This window comes from Oryx dammah, unplaced genomic scaffold (assembly GCF_014754425.2).
Source record: "Oryx dammah isolate SB20612 unplaced genomic scaffold, SCBI_Odam_1.1 HiC_scaffold_3, whole genome shotgun sequence".
Taxonomy (NCBI): Eukaryota; Metazoa; Chordata; class Mammalia; order Artiodactyla; family Bovidae; genus Oryx; species Oryx dammah.
Window position 1 is genome coordinate 58,522,622 of NW_024070187.1, and position 23,493 is coordinate 58,546,114.

At 40.7% G+C, this 23,493-nt stretch overlaps 1 protein-coding gene and 1 pseudogene across 1 annotated transcript in view; one reads left to right on the top strand and one right to left on the bottom strand.

Moving 5' to 3' along the window:
• The window catches only part of PDS5A (PDS5 cohesin associated factor A), a 129,194-nt gene extending 117,887 nt beyond the window's left edge, over positions 1-11,307 (bottom strand). The window contains exons 1-2 of the mRNA XM_040238049.1: positions 10,910-11,307; positions 9,878-10,055 (exon numbers count right to left, since the gene is read on the bottom strand). Of these exons, the coding sequence (XP_040093983.1) occupies positions 9,878-10,015 (138 nt within the window). The 5' untranslated portion in view covers positions 10,016-10,055; positions 10,910-11,307. The remainder of the gene's footprint in view (positions 1-9,877; positions 10,056-10,909) is intronic.
• Positions 11,308-11,751: 444 nt separating this feature from the next.
• LOC120861575 lies at positions 11,752-22,850 on the top strand (annotated as a pseudogene).
• The last annotated feature ends 643 nt before the right edge of the window (positions 22,851-23,493 follow it).

Below are 23,493 nucleotides of genomic sequence, written 5' to 3' on the forward strand. Positions count from 1 at the left end.
AAAGGGGAGTTGTTCTGCAGGTATAGTTTCAGTTTTACATGATGAAAATGTTCTAGAGATCTATTGTATTGACAGTGTGTGTATAGTTGACACTACTGTACTGTGAACACTTAAAAGTGGTTAAGATGGTAAATTTTGTTACCAATAAAAACAGTCAAGCAAGGATTATACTCATCAGCAGAAATGAAGAGTCAACAAATGTGTGTGCACATATAATTGAATACAAACAGAAAACCAATTGTACAGAAAACTGATTAACAACCATTCAGACAAAAAAATTCCAATTCAAATAACTAATGAGCATGGTTCTCTATGCAATCTTAATTTGACAGAAAGAACTGCAAAGAAACCTTGCAAGGGTTACTGAAATAGTAGTTTTGAATTTTTTGTGTTTATAGTAGCACCTTATAGTAGAGTAGTATAAATAAATTTACCAGAGTTAAGAGAAATTAGGATTTATATTGTAAGAGAAGGCTGATACAAATATAGAATGGAGGAAGTTTAGAAAAAGTTCTGATACTGGATTTCAACTGAAAGTGGCCGATGAACTCACGATTTAAAGTATATATATGTCCTAGCTGTATACACTGAAAGACCTGAAGAAATTACATATCTAACAATAATGTGAACACAATGGCCATATCAAGGCCTTGGTTTAGAAACACCACTTTCCACTAAAATGGAAATAAGGTTCTTTGGAAAAGATCTATCCAAATCTGGGGCAGGGAAGCACAAGGTGAACATCTTGTACTAGAAAACAAAGAAGTGCTCAAAGACTCATAGAAAGACATGTCAAAAAGAATAGATGTTTGAAAAGACAGGAAAGCAAGGATGCTCATCTGGGACAATTTGACTCTCAAAAGGAATAAAATGGATTATAAGGTACTGAATAAAGAATCTATGAGTGATTTTGGTTTTTAAATGGGGGCAGGGTCTTCTCTACAGAAGAATGCCAGCTAATACACGTGGAAGAAATGATAGAATCAAAAAGGGCAATATTTTATAACCATCAAAGTGGGTGCTAAATCAGTTGAGTAAGGACTTCCCTGATGGTCCAGTAGTTAAGAATCTGCCATCCAATGCAGGAGACACAGGTTTGATCCCTGGTCAGGGGAGATTCCATATGCTTCGGGGCAACTAAGCCCACTGACCAGAACTACTGAAGTCCAAGTGCCCTAGCTTGCACACTGCAACTAGAGAGTAGCTTCCACTTATGACAACTAGAGAAAGCCCACATGCAGCAATGAAGACCCAGTGCAACCAAAAATAAAATAAATAAAAGTTCACAATTTTTTTAAAAAGTTAAGAATGGTTGAAAACAAATTATTCTCACAAACTATTTATTACTTTAAAAATTACTTATTAACTGCAAGTGGGAGAAGTACCTTTACAATACAGAGTTGGCCAACTGTACCCAAGTGATCAAACTTAGCATAGTCAATACAACAAAATTTAGCATTATATGCCTCCTGATATGATGCAAAGGTAACTATATACCACTGATTGTATAGTACACTTGCAAAAAAGGTTCAACTTGAATCTAAGCATAAGGAAATGAGACAAAACAGATTACTAACTCCTGTAGGACAAATGTTTCAAAAAATGTCATGAACACCACTCCCCCCAAAAATGAGACGACTTTCTAGATTAAAGGAGACAAAAGAGACATGATAAATGCATGGGATCCTATACTAGAAATTGGACAGAGGAAGAAAAATTCAATTTTTTTTCCTTTTAAAAAAATTTATTTTAAATGAAACAAAGATGAATATTTTTAGTAATAAAAGGTACAATTTCACAAGGAAGATAGACATCATAAACCATTAGACTTTAACAACAAAGAAAAAAGATATGAAAAATTCAATTCTGAAAAAGTAAGTTTTAGGGCAATTGAGAGAATTTTATTATGGACAGTATCATTATGTTGATGTTAAATTCCTATAGTATGATAATGATCACTGTTATAAAGTAAGAGAATGTCTTTAGACTAAGACATTAGCTTAGACTAAGACTGCTGAAGCATTCAGAGGTGGAATCTCATGATGTATGCAAGTAACTTTCCAACAAAATAGTGTGTTACATCTGTCTCCTTCCATGTGTGTTTATGTGTGTGTACATGAAAGCAAAAGTGACACAATGTTAACAACTAGTGAATCTAAGTGAAGGGATATGAGTGTTGAAGGTGCAATTTTCCCAAAATTTTTAGAGGGATAAAATGTCTCAAAGAAGATATTAAAATGGGTTTTTTTTAAAAAAAGAGAGAGAAGGGGGATCATCATCATGATTGACGAGTAGTACTTTCTAGTAAGAATTCAAGTAATATAAGAAACAAGTTCTAGGATCAAATCATGAGCCACCTCCATAATTTTTCCCAAACTAGCATATAAAAAATCCCTACAACTTTTTTCTTACAGTAACTTGTTATGGTAATTTAGTAAAATACATTTTACAGATCCAGCAAATTCGCTCAAAGTATATACTGTTGTTTTTTGAGATTAAATGTTTTTCAAATGTATGAATGTAATTACAAAGTATAGTATCCTTTGATTTGTTGTGAGAGCTCCTACGGTAGATTAAAGACAGCTACAAATTCTTTTGTACTTCTTCCATTGAGAAGTTGGGTCAATTTTTCTCCCCTTGAATGTGAGCTGGGCTATGAATACGTTAAACAGCAGAGTAAGGTAGAAATGTCAAGGCCAATTCTGAATAAAGTCTTTTAAAAGTACTGAGAAATTCCTCTGGAGTGTCTTGGAAAACTGAGCTCAACTATCCTGCTGGAGAGACCATGTGGAGAAGCCTTAACACTACATAATACACAGGAAGAAAGGCCCAGTTGAGTCCAGCCTTTCAGCTGTTCCTACCAAGGCACCGGGTGTTTGAGAGAAGCCAGTGTGTACACATTAGACCAATTTAATCACCAGCTGAATACCACTGAGGGAACCTAGTACGTAATGTGGAGCAGAAAGCCAAGTCCAGCCCAAATTTCTGATCCACAAAACTGTGAGATAGGAAGAAAAGTTGCTGACTGTAGGTAAAAGGTGGAAGGCACCCAAGTGTCCATCAAAGAATGAAAGGATAAACAAAAGATGTTATATATGTGAATAATGACACATACTGCAAGAACAGATAAACCCTGAAGACATTACGCCAAGTGAATAAGCCAGTCACAAAAGCAGCAATATGTTATGATCCCATTTATACGACAGAGGATGAGATGGTTGGATGGCATCATCAACTCAATGGACGTGAGTTTGAGTAAACTCCGCGAGTTGGTGATGGACAGAGAGGCCTGGCGTGCTGCAGTCCATGGGGTCACAAAGAGTTGGACACAACTGAGCAAGTGAACTGAACTGATACAAGGCTCCTACAGTAGTCAAATTCATAAAGACAGAAAGTGGTCACCTGTGCTGGAAGAAGTGGGGAATAGAGTTCTAGTTTAATGGGTTCAGAATTCAGGTAAGGATGATGAAAAGTTCTGAATGGATGGTGATGAGGTTGCACAACAATGTGAATGTACTTATGGCACTGAGCTCAGTTCAGTCACTCAGTTGAGTCCGACTCTTTGTAGTCCCATGGACTGCAGCATGCAAGGCTTCCCTGTCCTTTACCAACTCCTGGAACTTGCTCAAATTCATGTCTATTGAGTTGGTGATGCCATCCAACCATCTCATTCTCTGCAATGTCCTTCTCTTTTTGCCTTCAATCCTTCCTAGCATCAGTCTTTTCCAATGAGTCAGTTCTTCACATCAGGTGGCCAAAGTATTGGAGCTTCAGCTTCAGTCCTTCCAATGAATATTCAGGACTGATTTCCTTTAGGATGGACTGGTTGGATCTCCTTGCAGTCTAAGGGACTCTCAAGAGTCTTCTCCAACACCACAGTTCAAAAGCATCAATTCTTCAGCGCTCAGCTTTCTTTATTATCCAACTCTCACTTCCATACACGACCACTGCAAAAACCATAGCTTTGACTAGATGGACCTTTGTCGGCAAAGTAATGTCTCTGCTTTTAAATATGCTGTCTAGGTTGGTCATAGCTTTTCTTCCAAGGAGCAAGTGTCTTCTAATTTCATGGCTGCAGTCACCATCTGCAGTGATTTTGGAGCCCCCCAAAATAAAGTTTCTCACTGTTTCCACTGTTTCTCCATCTGTTTGCCATGAAGCGATGGGACCTGATGCCATGATCTTAGTTTTCTGAATGTTGAGTTTTAAGCCAACTTTTTCACTCTCCTCTTTCACTTTCATCAAGAGGCTCTTTAGTTCCTCTTTGCTTTTTGCCGTAAGGGTGGTGTCATCTGCATATCTGAGGTTATTGATATTTCTCCCACGAATCTTGACTTTAGCTTGTGCTTCATCCAGCCCAGCATTTCACATGATGTACTCTGCATATAAGTTAAATAAGCAGGGTGACAATATACAGCCTTGACGTACTCCTTTCACGATTTGGAACCAGTCAGTTGTTCTATGTCTGGTTCTAACTGTTGCTTCTTGATCTGCATACAGTTTTCTCAGGAGGCAGGTGAGGTGGTCTGGTATTCCTATCTCTGGAAGAATTTTCTACATTTTGTTGTGATCCACATATTCAAAGGCTTTGGTGTAGTCAATAAAGCAGATGTTTTTCTGGAACTCTCTTTTTTGATGAGCCAACAGATGTTGGCAATTTGATCTCTGCTTCCTCACCCTTTTCTAAATCCAGCTTGAATATCTATAAGTTCATGGTTCATGTACTATTGAAGCCTGGCTTGAAGAATTCTGAGCATTACTTTGCTACCATGAGATGAGTGTAATTGTGCGGCAGTTTGAACATTCTTTGGCATTGCCTTTCTTTGGGATTGGAATGAAAACTGGCCTTTTCCAGTCCTGTGGTCACCGCTGAGTTTTCCAAATTTGTTGGCATATTGAGTGCAACACTTTCACAGCATCATCTTTCAGGATTTGAAATAGCTCAACTGAAATCCATCACCTCCACTAGCTTTGTTCATAGTGATGCTTCCTAAGGCCAACTTTGACTTAGCACTCCAGGATGTCTGGCTCTAGGTGGTAATCACACCATTGTCATCATCTGGGACATGAAGATCTTTTTTGTATAGTTCTTCTGTGTATTCCTGCCACCTCTTCTTAACATCTTCTGCTTCTATTAGGTCCATAACATTTTTGTCCTTTATTGAGCCCATCTTTGCATGAAATGTTCCCTTGGTATCTCTAATTTTCTTGGGGAAGAGATCTCTAGTCTTTTCCACTCTATTGTCCTCCTCTATTTCTTTGTACTGATCGCAGAGGAAGGCTTTCTCATATCTCCTTGCTATTTTTTGGAACTCTGCACTGCACTTTGGAACTATGGCACTGAACTATACACTTAAAAATGATTAAAATAGCAAATTTGATATGTATTTTATTTACCACAATAAGGTTTTTTTAAGTTGCTGTTTTAAATTATTAGGTTTAGGGGTAGCTTGTTACACATCAGCTGATAACTAGAACAATTCGTCTATGCAAATGGAAATTTAATATAAAAGCTGTACTGCATGAAGCATTACTTCACAAATGTATACTGGCCATATTTTAGGACTTCATTTTAAGAAATCTTGCCTCTCCATTTAATTTCTTATTTTCTTAGCACAATCTTCTGCAATACATTTATTAAAATAAAATATATAGATGAAATCCAGACTTGAAATTATATACTACCTATAAAATTAGCATACCATGTGGCAACTAGGAATAAATAAAAAATTATTTATGCAAGTGAAAATGATTATAACCCAATCAACTATTTCTGAGGTCCACCCGAGGGGAAAGAAAAGGAAAGAATTCATGGTCTTCCTGCAATCTATTCTTCCCCTCTTCCAACCTAGGTTCTTATGAGAAAAGGGAGTGTTCTACCTAAATCAAGCCCACCATATCCTAACTCAAATTAAAGTATCCCACAGGCCAGACTACAGAAAGCAGAAGTGAGAGCATGGGGAAGAGGGAGAATGACAGACACAAAGAGAAAGATTATAGAAAAATACAAAGAAAACACAGAAGTAACACCTAGTGGGAGAAAAATGGGGGACATTTTCATAATAATAAAACTCTATTATTTAATCTTTCCTAACTCTTAGCATCAAGGTAGTAAGTGGTTGGGGTATGGAGTTGTAGCTAGAGACCTGTCTGGGGCACTGAACTCTGAAAGCAGGTAACAGAAATGGATGTAAGTAACAAACTTCATCCTAATACCTACCTTCCTTTAAAAACCAAGGCTGATCTAAGGCCTCCCACTTAGAAAATAGCAGTAACAGAAGAAAAAATAATATGTGGCATATAGCTTTGTAATACATGACCTGAGATAAGACTGTATAACAGCCCATGGGCAGAAGCACTTAATGGAATTTGTACAATACTGTTTATAGGCATATCTTGAATGTGTTACAAAACTTACCAGACATGACTCCTGCATTCGTTTTAGAATCCTTAATTAAACAGGAGGAAGGATATTTGTGAACTACATATCTTGATGCTTAATGTAACACTGGTATTAAAAAATGTCTGCTATCCTTCCAAACAGCTAACTTTTATAAGGCTTTTAATATTTCTATAACTGATCTAAATAACAAAATCGTTAATGATAGTTTTCAGCTTTATGTGACTAGGGTTGGTCACAACCTCTCAGAATCAGTTTCTTTATTGGGAAAATTTGAACAAAATCAAATAACTTATAAGCTACCTTCTAGTTCTAAAAGTATAAATATCTACTTTATCATCTCTAGTATGCAATCTCAGATAAAGTACTTAGTTGCAATTCAATATATTTTCAAGTCATCCTTCATTTTCAAAAATAAGAATACTTCTCTAAACCAATATTAATATATATTATTTATTCATTTATTCAACAAATATATGTTGAGCACCTAACTGTGGGGCTTCCCAGGTGGCACAGTGGTTAAAAAATCCACCTGCCATAGAGGACACACAGGGGATGCAGGTTCAATCCCTGGGTCAGGAAGATACCCTGGAGTAGGAAATGGCAACTCATTCCAGTATTTCTGCCTGGGAAATTCCATGGACAGAGGATCCTGGTGGGCTACAGTTCATGGCATTGCAAAGTTGGACATGACTGAGCACACACACCTACAAACAAGCACTGGGAGGATACCCAAGTAAACAGATGTGGTATTCATGAAGCTTACAGAGAAGCTGAGGACACAAACCAAATAAACACAAGCATAAATGTAACATCACATCTGTAACAAGTGACATGAAGGAATTAAAAGTGTATATAACAGGAAATCTAAGAGACTTCCCTTAATGAAATGGGAGGAAGAGTACGTATATGGGTTACATAATTTAAAATCTGTCTAGGCAGAAACGAACATGGCATGTTTAAAGAACGGACAGAATGGTAGTGTAACTAGATGTAAAAACAGAGTAGTTCCTTGTAAATAGAAATAAAAACTTCTAAAATACAAAAGTATGTCTTAGCTTTTTTAAAGACATACTCTAAGAATTACTTTAAAGAAACCTTGAAAGCATCACAATAGTTTCTCTCTAATGTTAAGAACACAAAATGCTGTCCCATATTTCCCTGCAAGAGACCAAGTTAACTCTCATTGATTCCCTTCCCCTTTTCACTTTACCGTTTTCCACTGCATGATAAAAATCACAGCTTCCTTGATCAACTTCCTTTAGATTCCTTAGAAGGAAGCAGCCATAAGAATAAAAACATACATGATGCTATTGCCCTGGCTCTGCCACTAATCAGTCCCATGACCGATCTTGGTAAATGTTATTTGGCCACTTTGAGTCTAACTTTTATTATTTGTGAAATAAAAGGAGTTCTGGAATTTCTTTTAGGATCCTTCTAAATGGCAAATGCTTGTTCCATTCTTGAAAAATGAAGAAAAGGGACCAAACACCTCTGAATTCTACCGACCAGGGTTTTACTAGACTTTAAGCCCTCTTCCTCACAATATTTGAACACTGTTGCTATAATAATAAACTACTGAATTTATACAAGTTACCCACAAACACAAAAATTATCAAAAATATGTTATATATTATTTAAAATCTATACTAGTAAGACAGTAATACTTTAAACACGGATCCCTAAAAAGTACAGTGTGCATTGGTGGTACAGTGGTGAGCATAGTTCCTTCCTAAAAAGTACAAAGTCAAAATCACCTTATAAAGGCAGGAGGAAGACAAAATCATAAGAATTCTTGAAAAAGCAACATTTTTGCAATCGGACATTCAAATTGATTAATATGTATATCAAATTTAACTTCCAAAAGACCTGATAACAAATGAATATTCTAACCATATGCTCATTCTAGACTGTCAATTTAGTTAAAAAATACTTCTGACATTTAATCTACTTTCAAACAGAAGATGTATACACAATCATAACTTTTTAAAAACCAGATTATCCATCACCAGAATTCAAGGTTTCCATATTCTTAATATGAAAATAGAAAGATCTACAATTTTACTTAATTTATATTTCATAATTCATATTTCAGTATCTCAAAAATTTAAAACAATAATAGTACAACCTTAAGAAGCATCAATTAAGCAACCCCACTTCATGTACAATCTTTAGTATCAAGATTTATTTTGATGTAAGGTATTGTGTTCTATTCCTTCCAAATGGGCAGCAAATTGTAGGATCCAACTAGATTTTTAAAAACAAACTACAGGAACACTTTTAAATATTAATCACTCACAACACTGTAAACATTTACCAGGTACTATACTAAGTTCTAACAGCAAAGGGGCAAGATTATTTTCTAAAATACATTTCAACAAGTTGCCCAAGGGGAAGACTGGCAAGGTGTCAATATTGTTGCTTTCCTCACCTTCCACACACTCCAATTGATCAGTAGAACTCTGAAATGTCTTGGATTGTTCTTGGATTGCTCTTGGATTGTTCCTTATCTCTCTATTCCCACTATCATAGCCCCACTTCATGATTTCAACATCTCTGACCTAGACTACAGTTTAACAGTCTCCTAGCTGGACTCTCTGTCTCCAGTCTTCCCCTATTCCAATCCAGCCCCCAATGGTGACCAAAAAAAAAAAATGTCTTCAGCACGGCCAAATGTTCCTTAGGGGTCAAAGATGCTGTGGTTGAGAACTACTGCATCAAGCTGATCCCTTAATAAGAGTAACACTTACTTTGTAAGGCTGTGGCCACAATCTATAACCACGCAACAGAAAACAAAAAATTAACTTACCTAAAGGCTGAAACTTACAACCTTCACATTAGGACCACCATGTTTAAAAATAAGCTGACACCTTATAAAATAAGCCATAATCACTGTCCCTTAAAACCCCTTTGAACTGGACATAAGCCATCACTCTACTTCAAGCCTTTTTGAAAAGTCAGTACTTTCTGTTAAAGTTTAATCATACTACTTACATATTTAAGTTTTTGGATATTAGAAAATTGTGATAATTTTTAAAATGCATTTTGCACTTAAATCAGTCTCCTAGAAGCTGATGAAAACCTTCCCAGGCAAATTATTGCCTACCTTTAAAGCTGCAAGCTACTTTGAATAGTATTCTCAAAAATATTTCTAGACAAAAAAACCTTAAAAAATATTCGAATTTTTATACTTAGAGGAAAAAAAACAGTAAAATTAAAAAATATCACATACATACATACCCTTTTAATTTCCCATAATGATTATGTCCTTAACAGAGATTACTATTCAAAGATACAGCCAAGACAGAACAATACCTTTCAGAGAGGGTAAAAGAAAAGACGTAAAATATCTTAAAAAAAAAAAAAACCTGGTAGATGAAACTTAAGGCCAGGCCCAGCAGAGCAGTAATACCACAGGAGAGAGCACCTCCTACCACAAACGTCTGAAGTGTGAACATTCTGTCCAGAGAAACTTACCTTCAGTCGTTTGATCATTTCGTCCGTCGTGATCTTGTCGGTGATCTCCTTTACCCCCGGAGGGTAAGCGATCTTCCCGTCGGCACTCACGACGCCACAGAGGGCAGTGGCAGGCTTGGGCTGCGCGGTGAAGTCCATCCTGGGGGACAACTTTTCTTTCACAGTCCTCTACCGGCCTCTATCGGTCAGAAAACAAAAGTTCAGCGGGAAAGGGGCGACTTTGTAACCTCTTTTTTCATTTCAAAAATCCTAATCTGCAAAGGGTCCTTTCTCCAGGGAGGCCCGGGGCTCGGCGGGGGCCCCCTACCCGCTCGTTCCCGGGGCTTGGACCCTGGTGGCCGCCTCGCCGCCCCCACCCACGCGGGCCCCGCCAACCCCGGGCCCTCGGGGCTCCCCGGCACCGGCGGCCGCGGGAAGCGCCGAGCAGAGCCAGGAGTTTCCCATTCCTCCTTTCACAATGAAATCCCACCCCCAAGCACCGAGGTCCGAAGTTTGGAGGCTTTGAGAGCCCAGCGAGCCCCCTAAGGCCCCGGTTCGGTCAAAGAGAAGCCTCGAATCCCCACCCGGCCGGTCCCCTCCGGGAAAGGAGACGCGAGGCCTATAGGGCTCGGCTTAGGCCGCAAAACTAGGGACCCAACGGGACCTACATGCAGCGGCGGCTCCTGGGAACCTACGCCCTTGCCGGGCAAAGCTTCGGGACCCCAGGTGTCCCCGCCACGCTCCCGCCCCTCCCGTGTCCCGGTCCCTCACCCCGCGGGAGGGGAAAACAAGCTGCCCTCCACCCCGAACCCCAAGCCAGGAAGCGGCTGACGCGGCTCCGCACTTCACATTTTGTTCCTTCAACTTCGGCTCAGGGACCCCGGAGGCTTCTCTCGCACCCGGCCACTCGGCGCAGCCCGGTGCCGCCGAGGCCTTATCGGCACCTCCAGGCAGCCCCGCCGGGCCTCAGTCCTGCGCCCCCCCTCTCCGGTCTCCCCTTCCGTCCCCTCCCTCCCCAGCCGAGGGCGGGAGCCGAGCCGCCGCCGCCTTTACCTCCTCCTCATGCGGGCGGAAGGTGCATCGAGCGCCCGGGCCTCTGTCAGGTGGTTGCGGCGCCGCCGCCCCTCTCCGGGCTGCACACAAAGCGGCTCCGCGGGTCCCGCCGCCGCCGCCGCCCGCCCCGGAGCGGCGCTGGGGCTGGCGGTGCCGAGGAGGAGCAGTCGCCGCGGGGGGAGACGCGGGGCGAGTGAGAGCTGGGCGGGGAGACACTGCCGCTCTCCGTCTGGCAGAGGAAGAGCAGCCTCGGAGAAGGCTCCTCCGGGAGCGTGTGCGCGTGTGTCCGCCCCGGACCCCGGCTGCCCGCCCGCCAGCACCTCGCGCCGGCCGGGTCCGCCGACCCGGACCCGGACGCCCCTAGCAGCGGCGCGCGCGCGGCCGTCCGTGCTCCCGGCAGCCGGCGCCTCTCTCACACACCGACAGGTCACGCGAGCGGTGCGAGAGCACGCGAGAGCAGGGAGCGCGCCTCGCTCCCGCCCCTTCCTCCGCCGGCCTTGCCTCCGCCTCCCTCGGGCCTCAAGCGGCGGCGCGCGGGGCAAACAGCGCCGCCACCCGGTTGGCGCCAACACCTGCCGCACCGAGCGCCTTCGAGAGGACCGGACCCAAAAGGCGAGCAGAGGAGGAGCCTGGCTGGCGGGAAGCGACCCGGCGCCCACGGCCTTTTGGGGCCAAGTTGGATGAACGGAGTTTATTACCGTTTGCCGCGGAGTTGAGTTCATGACTTTTGGGATTCATCCTAAACGACGTGGATGGAAATGGTTGAAAAATGGTTAATTACTCGGTGATAATGAACCTCCCTAGGGACAGAAGATCTGCAACCTGAGGAAAAGTTTTGCAACATGGCACAACGTGTGCTTCTCATTCTTGTTTCTTTTGACAGCCACCAGAGTTTGCCCTCTCCTCTTTAGATATCTAAAATTAATATTTTGAAAACTGCAAAATATGTAAATTGCACTGAGTCGAGTAGTTCTCAAAGAATAGACGAAATTTCCTGGACTGCACTCCCAATCAGGATTTCTGAGACTGGAATTCAGAAATAAGCATGTTTACAAATTGGAAAGCTAAGTCTTATGAATATGGAGTAACTCATTAAAAAAAATTTTTTAATATACCAAAGGATAGCTTTTTCTTTCAGCCAAAGGAAAACCCAATGCAGTGGTGTTTGAGCAGTTTAAAATAAAAAACTGAAGCAAATGAACCTCGGGAGCACATATATAATTTCCAAAGATGAAGTTAGAAAGAGAAAATAATTTGAAATAGTCTTCAGCTCTTGAAACTGATCGCTACTGTAGTTTAAAATGATATCCGATTATTTAAATTATTCTTGATGGATTTTAATTGGTCTTTTCCACATCCTTTGTTTGATCTTAAAAACATTATAGGTGCTGCCCTCACTGAATTGTTTTTCAAGTAATATACAAGGAAGCAATTATCTCAGAATCTAATACACCGCAGTTGCTGATTTGCTAGTTCAGTTCAGCTCTGTTCAGTCGCTCAGTCGTGTCCGACTTTTTGCGGCCCCATGAATCGCAGCACGCCAGGCCTCCCTGTCCATCACCATCTCCTGGAGTTCACTCAGACTCACGTCCATCGAGTCAGTGATGCCATCCAGCCATCTCATCCTCGGTCGTCCCCTTCTCCTCCTGCCCCCAATCCCTCCCAGCATCAGAGTCTTTTCCAATGAGCCAACTCTTCGCTCGATTTGCTACAACTCTGCCCAAAAGTCAGTGCTTTGTTCTTAGACATGTAGGGCAGAATCCATTAAGAAAGCTTCATCCAAACTGTTAAACTGACCAAACCTACAGTTTTTAGGCTCTTTCTCTCACATATGATTTTTTAAAATCTGTCACATTTAAATAAAAAGTGATTTTTATTTTCATTCTTGCCATTAGTAATTTACCCATTACTAAATGGAGTTTTGTATATATCCATAAAATTGTAATTTTAACTACCTACTTTGTTAATACTCTTTGATTTTATAAACACTCAAAAGATAGTAAGCCCTAAGTTCAATAGGTTGAACTTATAAATTCTAAATTGCAGGAATTCTGAAATTTATTTTTAATTCCTTTTTAAAAAACATTTCCACTTACAGTAAATGAGAAGTGATACATTCATTTGTGAACAATTATGTGAAGAGGGCCTACTATACAAGGTATTGTTTTGAGCACTGAGAATAAACTCTGTAGTGGGAAAGAGAACAAAGATCCCTGCGTGTTGCGGCAGAGCTTCATTTATTGGTGGAGAGATACACAAAAAAATAAATAAATTGTTATGGAAGAAAATGAAGTATAGAAGAGGGGGGATGCAGCCCACATACAACCTTTTAGGCCTTCTGCCTTTGGAAAGACTTTGCACATACTCTTGAGAAGGAAGTGCTTTAAAAAGAGAAGTGATATGATTTATGTTCTATGATCTAGGCAACCTTGGACAAACTACTTAATTTTTCTGTGCCTCATTTTCCTCATCCGTAAAACAGGGATAATCATTTTTATTTCAGAGGGTCATTGTGAGGGATAAATAAATTAACATTTGTAAAGTGCCTAGAATAGTAACTGGTACATACTAGTTCAGTTCAGTCACTCAGTCCTGTTGGACTCTTTGTGACCCCACGAATCACAGCACGCCAGGCCTCCCTGTCCATCACCAACTCCTGGAGTTTACGCAAACTCATGTCCATCGAGTCGGAGATGCCATCCAGCCATCTCATCCTCTGTCGTCCCCCCCTCCTCCTGCCCCCAATCCCTCCCAGCATCAGGGTCTTTCCCAATGAGTCAACTCTTTGCATGAAGTGGCCAAAGTATTGGAGTTTCAGATTCAGCATCAGTCCTTCAAATGAACATCCAGGACTGATCTCCTTTAGGAGGGACTAGTTGAATTTCCTTGCAGTCCAAGGGACTCTCAAGAGTCTTCTCCAACACCACAGTTCAAATGCATCAGTTGTTTGGTATTAGCTTTCTTCACAGTCCAACTCTTACATCCATACATGACCAATGGAAAAACCATAGCCTTGACTAGATGGACCTTTGTTGGCAAAGTAATGTCTCTGCTTTTGAATATGCCATCTAGGTTGGTCATAACTTTCTTTCCAAGGAATAAGTGTCTTAATTTCATGGCTGCAGTCACCATCTGCAGTGATTTTGGAGCCCCCAAAATAAAGTCTGATACTGTTTCCACTGTTTCACCATCTATTTCCCATGAAGTGATGGGACCAGATACCATGATCTCAGTTTTCTGAATGTTGAGCTTTAAGCCAACTTTTTCACTCTCCTCTTTCACTTTCATCAAGATGCTTTTTAGTTCCTCTTCACTTTCTGCCATAAGGGTGGTGTCATCTGCATATCTGAGGTTACTGATATTTCTCCCAGCAATCTTGATTCCAGCTTGTGCTTCTTCCAGCCCAGCGTTTCTCATGATGTACTCTGCATAGAAGTTAAATAAGCAGGGTGACAATATACAGCCTTGTCGTACTCCTTTTCCTATTTGGAACCAGTCTTTTGTTCCATGTCTAGTTCTAACTGTTGCTTCCTGACCTGCATACAGATTTCTCAAGAGGCAGGTCAGGTGGTCTGGTATTCCCATCTCTCTCAGAATTTTCCATAGTTTGTTGTGATCCACATAGTTAAAGGCTTGACATACTAAGCGCTACATAATTTTTTAATATATGTAAAATGAAAGAGTAACTTTAGCTGCTAGGCTGAAAATAATGCGATGCAAATGTAGAAGTAAGATAACCAAGTATAAGACTACTGCAAAAATTCCAAGGAGAGATGATAGGACTGTGTAATAACAGTGGATGTGATGAAAAAAAAAGAAAAAGAAAGGAGTTAAGAAAATAAGGTGACTCCAAAGTTTTTAGCCTGTGTAGCGAAGGATGAAGTTATCTTTAACTGGGAAGAGGACTACTGTGCCAGGAATAGCTTTAGTCAGGGTATCTTTTAGAATCTAAGTTATTCAAAAGTTAATTTAGCAAACAGTTACTGAGCTCCTGTAAGGCATTGTACTAAGCACTGGGCAAATATTTAGAAAACAAGAAGACAAAGTTCCTGTTCTTGACAGGATCAGAGTCTAATAGAGGAATCACAGACATATGTACTATAATTCAAGGCAAGGCTGTGATTTATTCTACAATAGGGATTTAAATTGTACTGCTCAAGAGCCTAAGAAAGGAATGCTATGGGAACTTCCCAAAGGGAGGGGTATTTGAGGCTGCACGTTGGAGGGTGAGTTACTGAGTAGTTGCTGTGGGAAGAGCAATAGCTAATAGAGATAACCACAAGGTGAAAAAAGGCTTGGAGATAATTAAGTGCAATTTCTTTTTAAGGAAAATACTTTGGTGTGATTAGAACAATTATTGTATAAAACAGTGGCTTGACTTTGTGAGCCTTATTCTACACTCATATAATTTCCATCAGCCCCCCTCCCATATACACATGTACAAACATACAATCTATATACAAAATGACATCCAATGCAGCTTCAGGACAAACTCCCAACCCTCTATTTCAACCATCTTCAGTTCAGTTCAGTCACTCAGTCGTGTCCGACTCTTTGCGACCCCATGAATCGCAGCACACCAGGCCTCCCTGTCCATCACCAACTCCCGGAGTTCACTCAGACTCGCGTCCATCGAGTCAGTGATGCCATCCAGCCATCTCATCCTCTGTTATCCCCTTCTCCTCCTGCCCCCAATCCTTCCCAGCATCAAAGTCTTTTCCAATGAGTCAACTCTTCGCATGAGGTGGCCAAAGTATTGGAGTTTCAGCTTTAGCATCATTCCTTCCAAAGAAATCCCAGGGCTGAGTTCCTTCAGAATAGACTGGTTGGATCTCCTTGCAGTCAAAGGGACTCTCAAGAGTCTTCTCCAACACCACAGTTCAAAAGCATCAGTTCTTCGGTGCTCAGCCTTCTTCACAGTCCAACTCTCACATCCATACATGACCACAGGAAAAACCATAGCCTTGACTAGATGGACTTTAGTCGGCAAAGTAATGTCTCTGCTTTTGAATATGCTAGCTAGGTTGGTCATAACTTTTCTTCCAAGGAGGAAGTGTCTTTTAATTTCATGGCTGCAGTCACCATCTGCAGTGATTTGGGAGCCCAAAAAAATAAAGTCTGGCACTGTTTCCACTGTTTCCCCATCTATTTCCCATGAAGTGATGAGACCGGATGCCATGATCTTCGTTTTCTGAATGTTGAGCTTTAAGCCAACTTTTTCACTCTCCTCTTTCACTTTCATCAAGAGGCTTTTTAGTTCCTCTTCACTTTCTGCCATAAGGGTGGTGTCATCTGCATATCTGAGGTTACTGATATTTCTCCCAGCAATCTTGATTCCAGCTTGTGCTTCTTCCAGCCCAGCGTTTCTCATGATGTACTCTGCATAGAAGTTAAATAAGCAGGGTGACAATATACAGCCTTGATGTACTCCTTTTCCTATTTGGAACCAGTCTGTTGTTCCATGTCTAGTTCTAACTGTTGCTTCCTGACCTGCATACAGATTTCTCAAGAGGCAGGTCAGGTGGTCTGGTATTCCCATCTCTCTCAGAATTTTCCACAGTTTGTTGTGTTCCACACAGTCAAAGGCTTTGGCATAGTTAAGAAAGCAGAAATAGATGTTTTTCTGGAATTCTCTTGCTTTTTCCATGATCCAGCAGATGTTGGCAATTTGATCTCTGGTTCTTCTGCCTTTTCTAAAACCAGCTTGAACATCAGGAAGTTCACGGTTCACATATTGCTGAAGCCTGGCTTGGAGAATTTTGAGCATTACTTTACTAGCATGTGAGATGAGTGCAATTGTGCAGTAGTTTGAACATTCTTTGGCATTGCCTTTCTTTGGGATTGGAATGAAAACTGACCTTTTCCAGTCCTGTGGCCACTGCTGAGTTTTCCAAATTTGCTGGCATATTGAGTGCAGCACTCTCACAGCATCATCTTTCAGGATTTGAAACAGCTCAACTGGAATTCCATCACCTCCACTAGCTTTGTTTGTAGTGATGCTTTCTAAGGCCCACTTGACTTCACATTCCAGGATGTCTGGCTCTAGATGAGTGATCACACCATCGTGATTATCCTGGTCGTGAAGATCTTTTTTGTACAGTTCTTCTGTGTATTCTTCCCACCTCTTCTTAGTATCTTCTGCTTCTGTTAGGTCCAGACCATTTCTGTCCTTTATCGATCCCATCTTTGCATGAAATGTTCCCTTGGTATCTCCAATTTTCTTGAAGAGATCTCTAGTCTTTCCCATTCTGTTGTTTTCCTCTATTTCTTTGCATTGATCGCTGAAGAAGGCTTTCTTATCTCTTCTTGCTATTCTTTGGAACTCTGCATTCAGATGCTCATATCTTTCCTTTTCTCCTTTGCTTTTTGCTTCTCTTCTTTTCACAGCTATTTGTAAGGCCTCCCCAGACAGCCATTTTGCTTTTTTGCATTTCTTTTCCATGGGGATAGTCTTGATCCCTGTCTCCTGTACAATGTCACAAACCTCATTCTATAGTTCATCAGGCACTCTATCTATCAGATCTAGTCTCTTAAATCTATTTCTCACTTCCACTGTATAATCATAAGGGATTTGATTTAGGTCATACCTGAATGGTCTAGTGGTTTTCCCTACTTCCTTCAATTTAAGTCTGAATTTGGCAATAAGGAGTTCATGATCTGAGCCACAGTCAGCTCCTGGTCTTGTTTTTGTTGACTATAGAGAGCCTCTCCATCTTTGGCTGCAAAGAATATAATCAGTCTGATTTTGGTTTTGACCATCTGGTGATGTCCATGTGTAGAGTCTTCTCTTGTGTTGTTGGAAGAGGGTGTTTGCTAGGACCAGTGCATTTTCTTGGCAAAACTCTATTAGTCTTTGCCCTGCTTCATTCCACATTCCAAGGCCAAATTTGCCTGTTACTCCAGGTGTTTCTTGACTTCCTACTTTTGCATTCCAGTCCTCTATAATGAAAAGGACATCTTTTTTTGGGTGTTAGTTCTAAAAGGTCTTGTTGGTCTTCATAGAACCGTTCAACTTCAGCTTCTTCAGCATTACTGGTTAGGGCATAGACTTGGATAACTGTGATATTGAATGGTTTGCCTTGGAGACGAACAGAGATCATTCTGTCGTTTTTGAGATTGCATCCAAGTACTGCATTTCGGACTCTTTTGTCGACCATGATGGCTACTCCATTTCTTCTGAGGGATTCCTGCCCGCAGTAGTAGATATAATGGTCATCTGAGTTAAATTCACTCATTCCAGTCCATTTTAGTTCGCTGACTCCTAGAATGTCGACATTCACTCTTGCCATCTCTTCTTTGACCACTTCCAATTTGCCTTAATTCATGGACCTGACATTCCAGGTTCCTATGCAATATTGCTCCTTACAGCGTCAGACCTTGCTTCTATCACCAGTCACATCCACAGCTGGGTATTGTTTTTGCTTTGGCTCCATCCCTTCATTCTTTCTGGAGTTATTTCTCCACTGATCTCCAGTAGCATATTGGGCATCTAATGACCTGGGGAGTTCCTCTTTCAGTATCCTATCATTTTGCCTTTTCATACTGTTCATGGGGTTCTCAAGGCAAGAATACTGAGGTTGTTTGCCATTCCATTCTCCAGTGGACCACATTCTGTCAGACCTCTCCACCATGACCCATCCATCTTGGGTTGCCCCGTGGGCATGGCTTAGTTTCACTGAGTTAGACAAGGCTGTGGTCCTAGTGTGATTAGATTGACTAGTTTTCTGTGAGTATGGTTTCAGTGTGTCTGCCCTCTGATGCCCTCTTGCAACACCTACCATCTTACTTGGTTTTCTCTTACCTTGGGCGTGGGGCATCTCTTCACCGCTGCTCCAGCAAAGTACAGCTGCTGCTCCTTACCTTGGATGAGGGGTATCTCTTACCAACCATAAATTCTTCCTACATAGAAATTCTAGATCCAAACTCTGGGGCACCACAACAATGGACATGTTCCATACTTGCTTTGTCCAGTAGGTCCTAACCACATGCAACTACAAAACACCTGAAAAGTGGTTGATGAAATGGAGGAACTAAATTTTTAATTTAATTTAAAAAATCTAAGACTTTCCTGTGGCTCAGACAGTAAAGCATCTGTCTACAATATGGGAGACCTGGATTCGATCCCTGGGTCAGGAAGTTTCCTGGAGAAGGAAATGGCAACCCACTCCAGTAGTCTTGCCTAGAAAATCCCATGGACGGAGGAGCCTGGTGTCCATGGGGTCACAAAGAGTTGGACATGACTGAGCGACTTCACTTTCACTTAAACAGCAATATGTGGCTAGTGGTTGCTATATTGGACAGTGCAGTTCTAGAGAACAGAGTTTGTAGGAGTGCTTGACAGAAGGTGAGGGTAGAGGTTAAACTGTGTTCACACTAAATACTGCAGAGGTTGAACAGAGTGGCAGTTTCAAAGGATGAACTAGGGTAATAGGAGACTAAAGCCATTTATAGTTAAACTGAATGAAGGTAAAAATACCAACAGAAAAAATGGGAAAATATCTAAGACATAAAGCAGATTTTATAAACATGTGTTTTCTATTTATCTGAAATTCTTTATTTGTTTTTCAATTTAAAATGTAACTAGCTAAGTTTATCCTAAGGGCTTCCCTGGTGGCTCAGAGGTTAAAGCATCTGCCTCCAATGCGGGAGACCCGGGTTCGATCCCTGGGTTGGCAAGATCCCCTGAAGAAGGTAATGGCAATCCACTCCAGTATTCTTGCCTGGAGAATCCCATGGATGGAGAAGCTACACAGATTACAAATTTGAAACTTCTATGTACCTCTGGTCCCAGAGAAATTTTAATGACATGTCATAATTAGTGTGAAACTAAAAAAATGGTATTTTATTTTAGAGTCTTTCCAGATATCACTGACAGCTTGGCTAGAACAAATATATATAGGCACACGATAATACCGTATCTATCTGTGGTGAATGAAATGAATTTTACGTGTTTCACTGATGACTAAAAATATAAAGTCTGAATCATTTTGGCTTAGTATGATCAAGATGTTAATGATTAACTTGTTTGTCATGGTAATTTAAAGACTTTATTTGAATCCTGTCTGATATCTTTGGCTTGATGCGCTCTCTTTTCAATTTAAAGTGTGAAAGCTGACCTGCATCATTAATTACATTAGCTTTCTTAAAATTGTTTTTATCAAAATCAAGTATATTTAGCAAACTAAGACTAAATGTTTTCAAATACAAAAGAAACTACAGATATAAACAACTTGGGTAAATCTTAGTGACATAATATGATAACCTGTTTATAAAGTTCAAAAGCAAGGCTCAAGATGTTGGTTACCCCTGGAGTACAAGGGAAAGCAGGGAACACAGGAAGACCACATGGGAAAATGAATATATAGATATATATGTTCTTGTTAAAGCTTTCTTCTTGGGTGTAGTGGTGGCTTCATATATGTTCATTATGTGATAGGTGAATGGATGGATGAATCAATGAGGGCAATCCATGGGCCAATAAGGTATGTGTTTATAACCCAAGTAATATTCAGTTGCTCAGTCGTGTCTGACTCTTTGCGACCCCATAGACTGCAGCACACCAGGCTTCCCTGTCCTTTACCAACTCCTGGAGCTTATTCAAACTCATGTCCATCAAGTTGGTGATGCCATCCAAACATCTCACCCTCTGTCATCTGCCTCTCCTCCTGCCTTCAATCTTTCACAGCATTAGGGTCTTTTCTAGAGAGTCGGTTTTTCGAATCAGGTGGCCAAAGTATTGGAACTTCATTTTCAGCATCAGTCCTTTCAATGAATATTCAGGACTAATTTCCTTTAGGATTGACTGCTTTGATTTCCTTGCTGTCCAAGGGACGCTCAAGAGTCTTCTCCAACACAACAGTTCAAAAGCATCAGTTTGTCGGCGCTCACCTTTCTTTATGATTCAACTCTCACATCCATATATGACTACTGGAAAAACCAAAGTTTGACTAAACTGACCTTTGTAGGCAAAGTAATATCTCTGCTTTTCAATATGCTATCTAGGTTGGTCATAACTTTTCTACCAAGGAGAAAGCATCTTTTAATTTTGTGGCTACAGTCACCATCTGCAGTGATTTTGGAGCCCAAGAAAATAAAGTCTCTCACTGTTTCCATTGTTTCCCCACCTATTTGCCATGAGGTGATGGGACCAGATGCCATGATCTTGGTTGTTTCAATGTTGAGTTTTAAGCCAGCTTTTTCACTCTCCTCTTTCACCTTCATCAAGAGGCTCTTTAGTTCTTTTTTGCTTTCTGCCATAAGGGTGGTGTCATCCTCATCTGAGGTTATTGATATTTCTCCTGGCAATCTTGATTCCAGCTTGTGCTTTATCCAGCCCTGCATTTCACATAATGTACTCTGCATGTAAGTTAAATGAGCAGAGTGACAATATGCAGCCTTGAGGCACTCCTTTCCCAATTTGGAACCAGTCCGTTGTTCCATGTCCAGTTCTAACTGTTGCTTCTTGACCTGCATACAGGTTTCTCAGGAAGCAGGTGAGGTGGTTTGGTATTTCCATCTCTTATCAAGCTGCAGCATTCACACTTCCTCCTCAAGGAGTCAGGGAGATTATTTTGGCAACAAATATTGCAGAGGCAGGTATCACTATTCCAGACATTGTATTTGTAATTGATACTGGAAGAACAAAAGAAAATAAGTATCATGAGAGCAGTCAGATGAGTTCTTTGGTCGAGACATTTGTCAGCAAAGCCAGTGCTCTGCAGTGCCAGGGGAGAGCTGGGCGGGTCAGAGATGGCTTCTGTTTCCGCATGTACACAAGAGAAAGATTTGAAGGCTTTATGGATTATTCTGTCCCTGAAATCTTGTGCGTGCCTTTGGAGGAATTATGTCTTCATATTATGAAATGCAATCTTGGTTCTCCTGAAGATTTCCTCTCCAAAGCTTTAGATCCTCCTCAACTTCAAGTAATCAGCAATGCAATGAATTTACTCCGAAAAATTGGAGCTTGTGAACTAAATGAGCCTAAACTCACTCCACTGGGCCAACATTTTGCAGCTCTGCCTGTGAATGTCAAATTGGCAAGATGGTTATTTTTGGTGCCATTTTTGGCTGCCTGGATCCAGTGGCAACATCAGCTGCAGTCATGACAGAGAAGTCTCCTTTTACCACACCAACTGGTCGAAAAGATGAAGCAGATCTTGCAAAATCAGCCTTGGCCATGGCAGATTCAGATCACCTGACGGTCTACAATGCATACCTGGGATGGATAAAAGCACGGCAGGAAGGAGGCTATTGTTCTGAAATAGCATATTGCCAGAAGAACTTTTTAAATAGAACATCACTGTTAACCCTGGAGGATGTAAAGCAGGAGTTAATCAAGTTGGTTAAAGCAGCAGGATTTTTATCATCTACAACTGCTAATAGCTTTGAAGGAAACAGAGCCACACAGACCTTTTCCTTCCAAGAAATTGCCCTTCTTAAAGCTGTACTTACTGCTGGACTGTATGACAACGTGGGGAAGACAATCTATACAAAATCAGTTGATATTACAGAAAAATTGGCTTGCATTGTGGAGACAGCCCAAGGCAAAGCACAAGTACATCCATCCTCAGTAAATCGAGATTTGCAGATTTATGGATGGCTTTTATATCAGGAGAAGATACGATATGCCCGAGTGTATTTGAGGGAAACTACCCTAATAACCTCTTTTCCAGTTTTACTTTTTGGTGGTGATATAGAAGTTCAGCACCGGAACACCTTATCTCTCTTGATGGCTGGATCTATTTTCAGGCACCTATTAAGATAGCTGTCATAAGCTCAAGCAACTACGCATTCTCATGGATTCTGTTTTAAGAAAAAAAAACTTGAAAACCCTAAGATGTCTCTTGAAAATGACAAGATTCTCCAGATCATTACTGAATTGATAAAAACAGAGAATAATTATTGAAACTGCAATTCATGATCAACTGCTTTGAAGAGAGTCATGAAATTATGTGAAAATGGACCATCCCGTTAAGTATTTTAGTACTTAAAATGTTGGTACTAGTTATAATGTAAAGGAGGTGGAAAAAAGCACATACTTTAAACGTGTAATTTTCTAATTTCTTTTTAATGATAGCTATTCTCAGTGTATTTGCCACTACATTTACAATAAATTCTTTCATATCATCCAAAACAAAAAGAATTTTCCAGTTTCTTGTGATTCATACAAAGGCTTTAGCGTAGTCAGTGAAGCAGAAATAGATGTTTTTCTGGAATTCTCTTGCTTTTTCTATGATCATTGGCAATTTGATCTTTTGTTCCTCTGTTACCAAGTGTTATGATTACTCTTATTCAGGGAAGCTGAAATCCAGAGAGAAAAAAGACAAGCATAAGAAATTTTATATTGCACTTTAATATTAAAAAGAAATTTTTATCCCCCAGGGCTTACCTGTTGGTTCAATGGTAGAGAATGCGCCTGCTAACTGCAGGGGATTCCAGTTCAATCTCCTGGTCCCAAAGGATCTCACGTGCCTCAGAGCAACTAAGCACATGCACCACAATTACTGAGCCAGTGCTCTAGAGCCTGTGAACTGCAACTACTGAGCCCATTCACCACAACTACTGAGGCTGTGCACCCTAGAGCC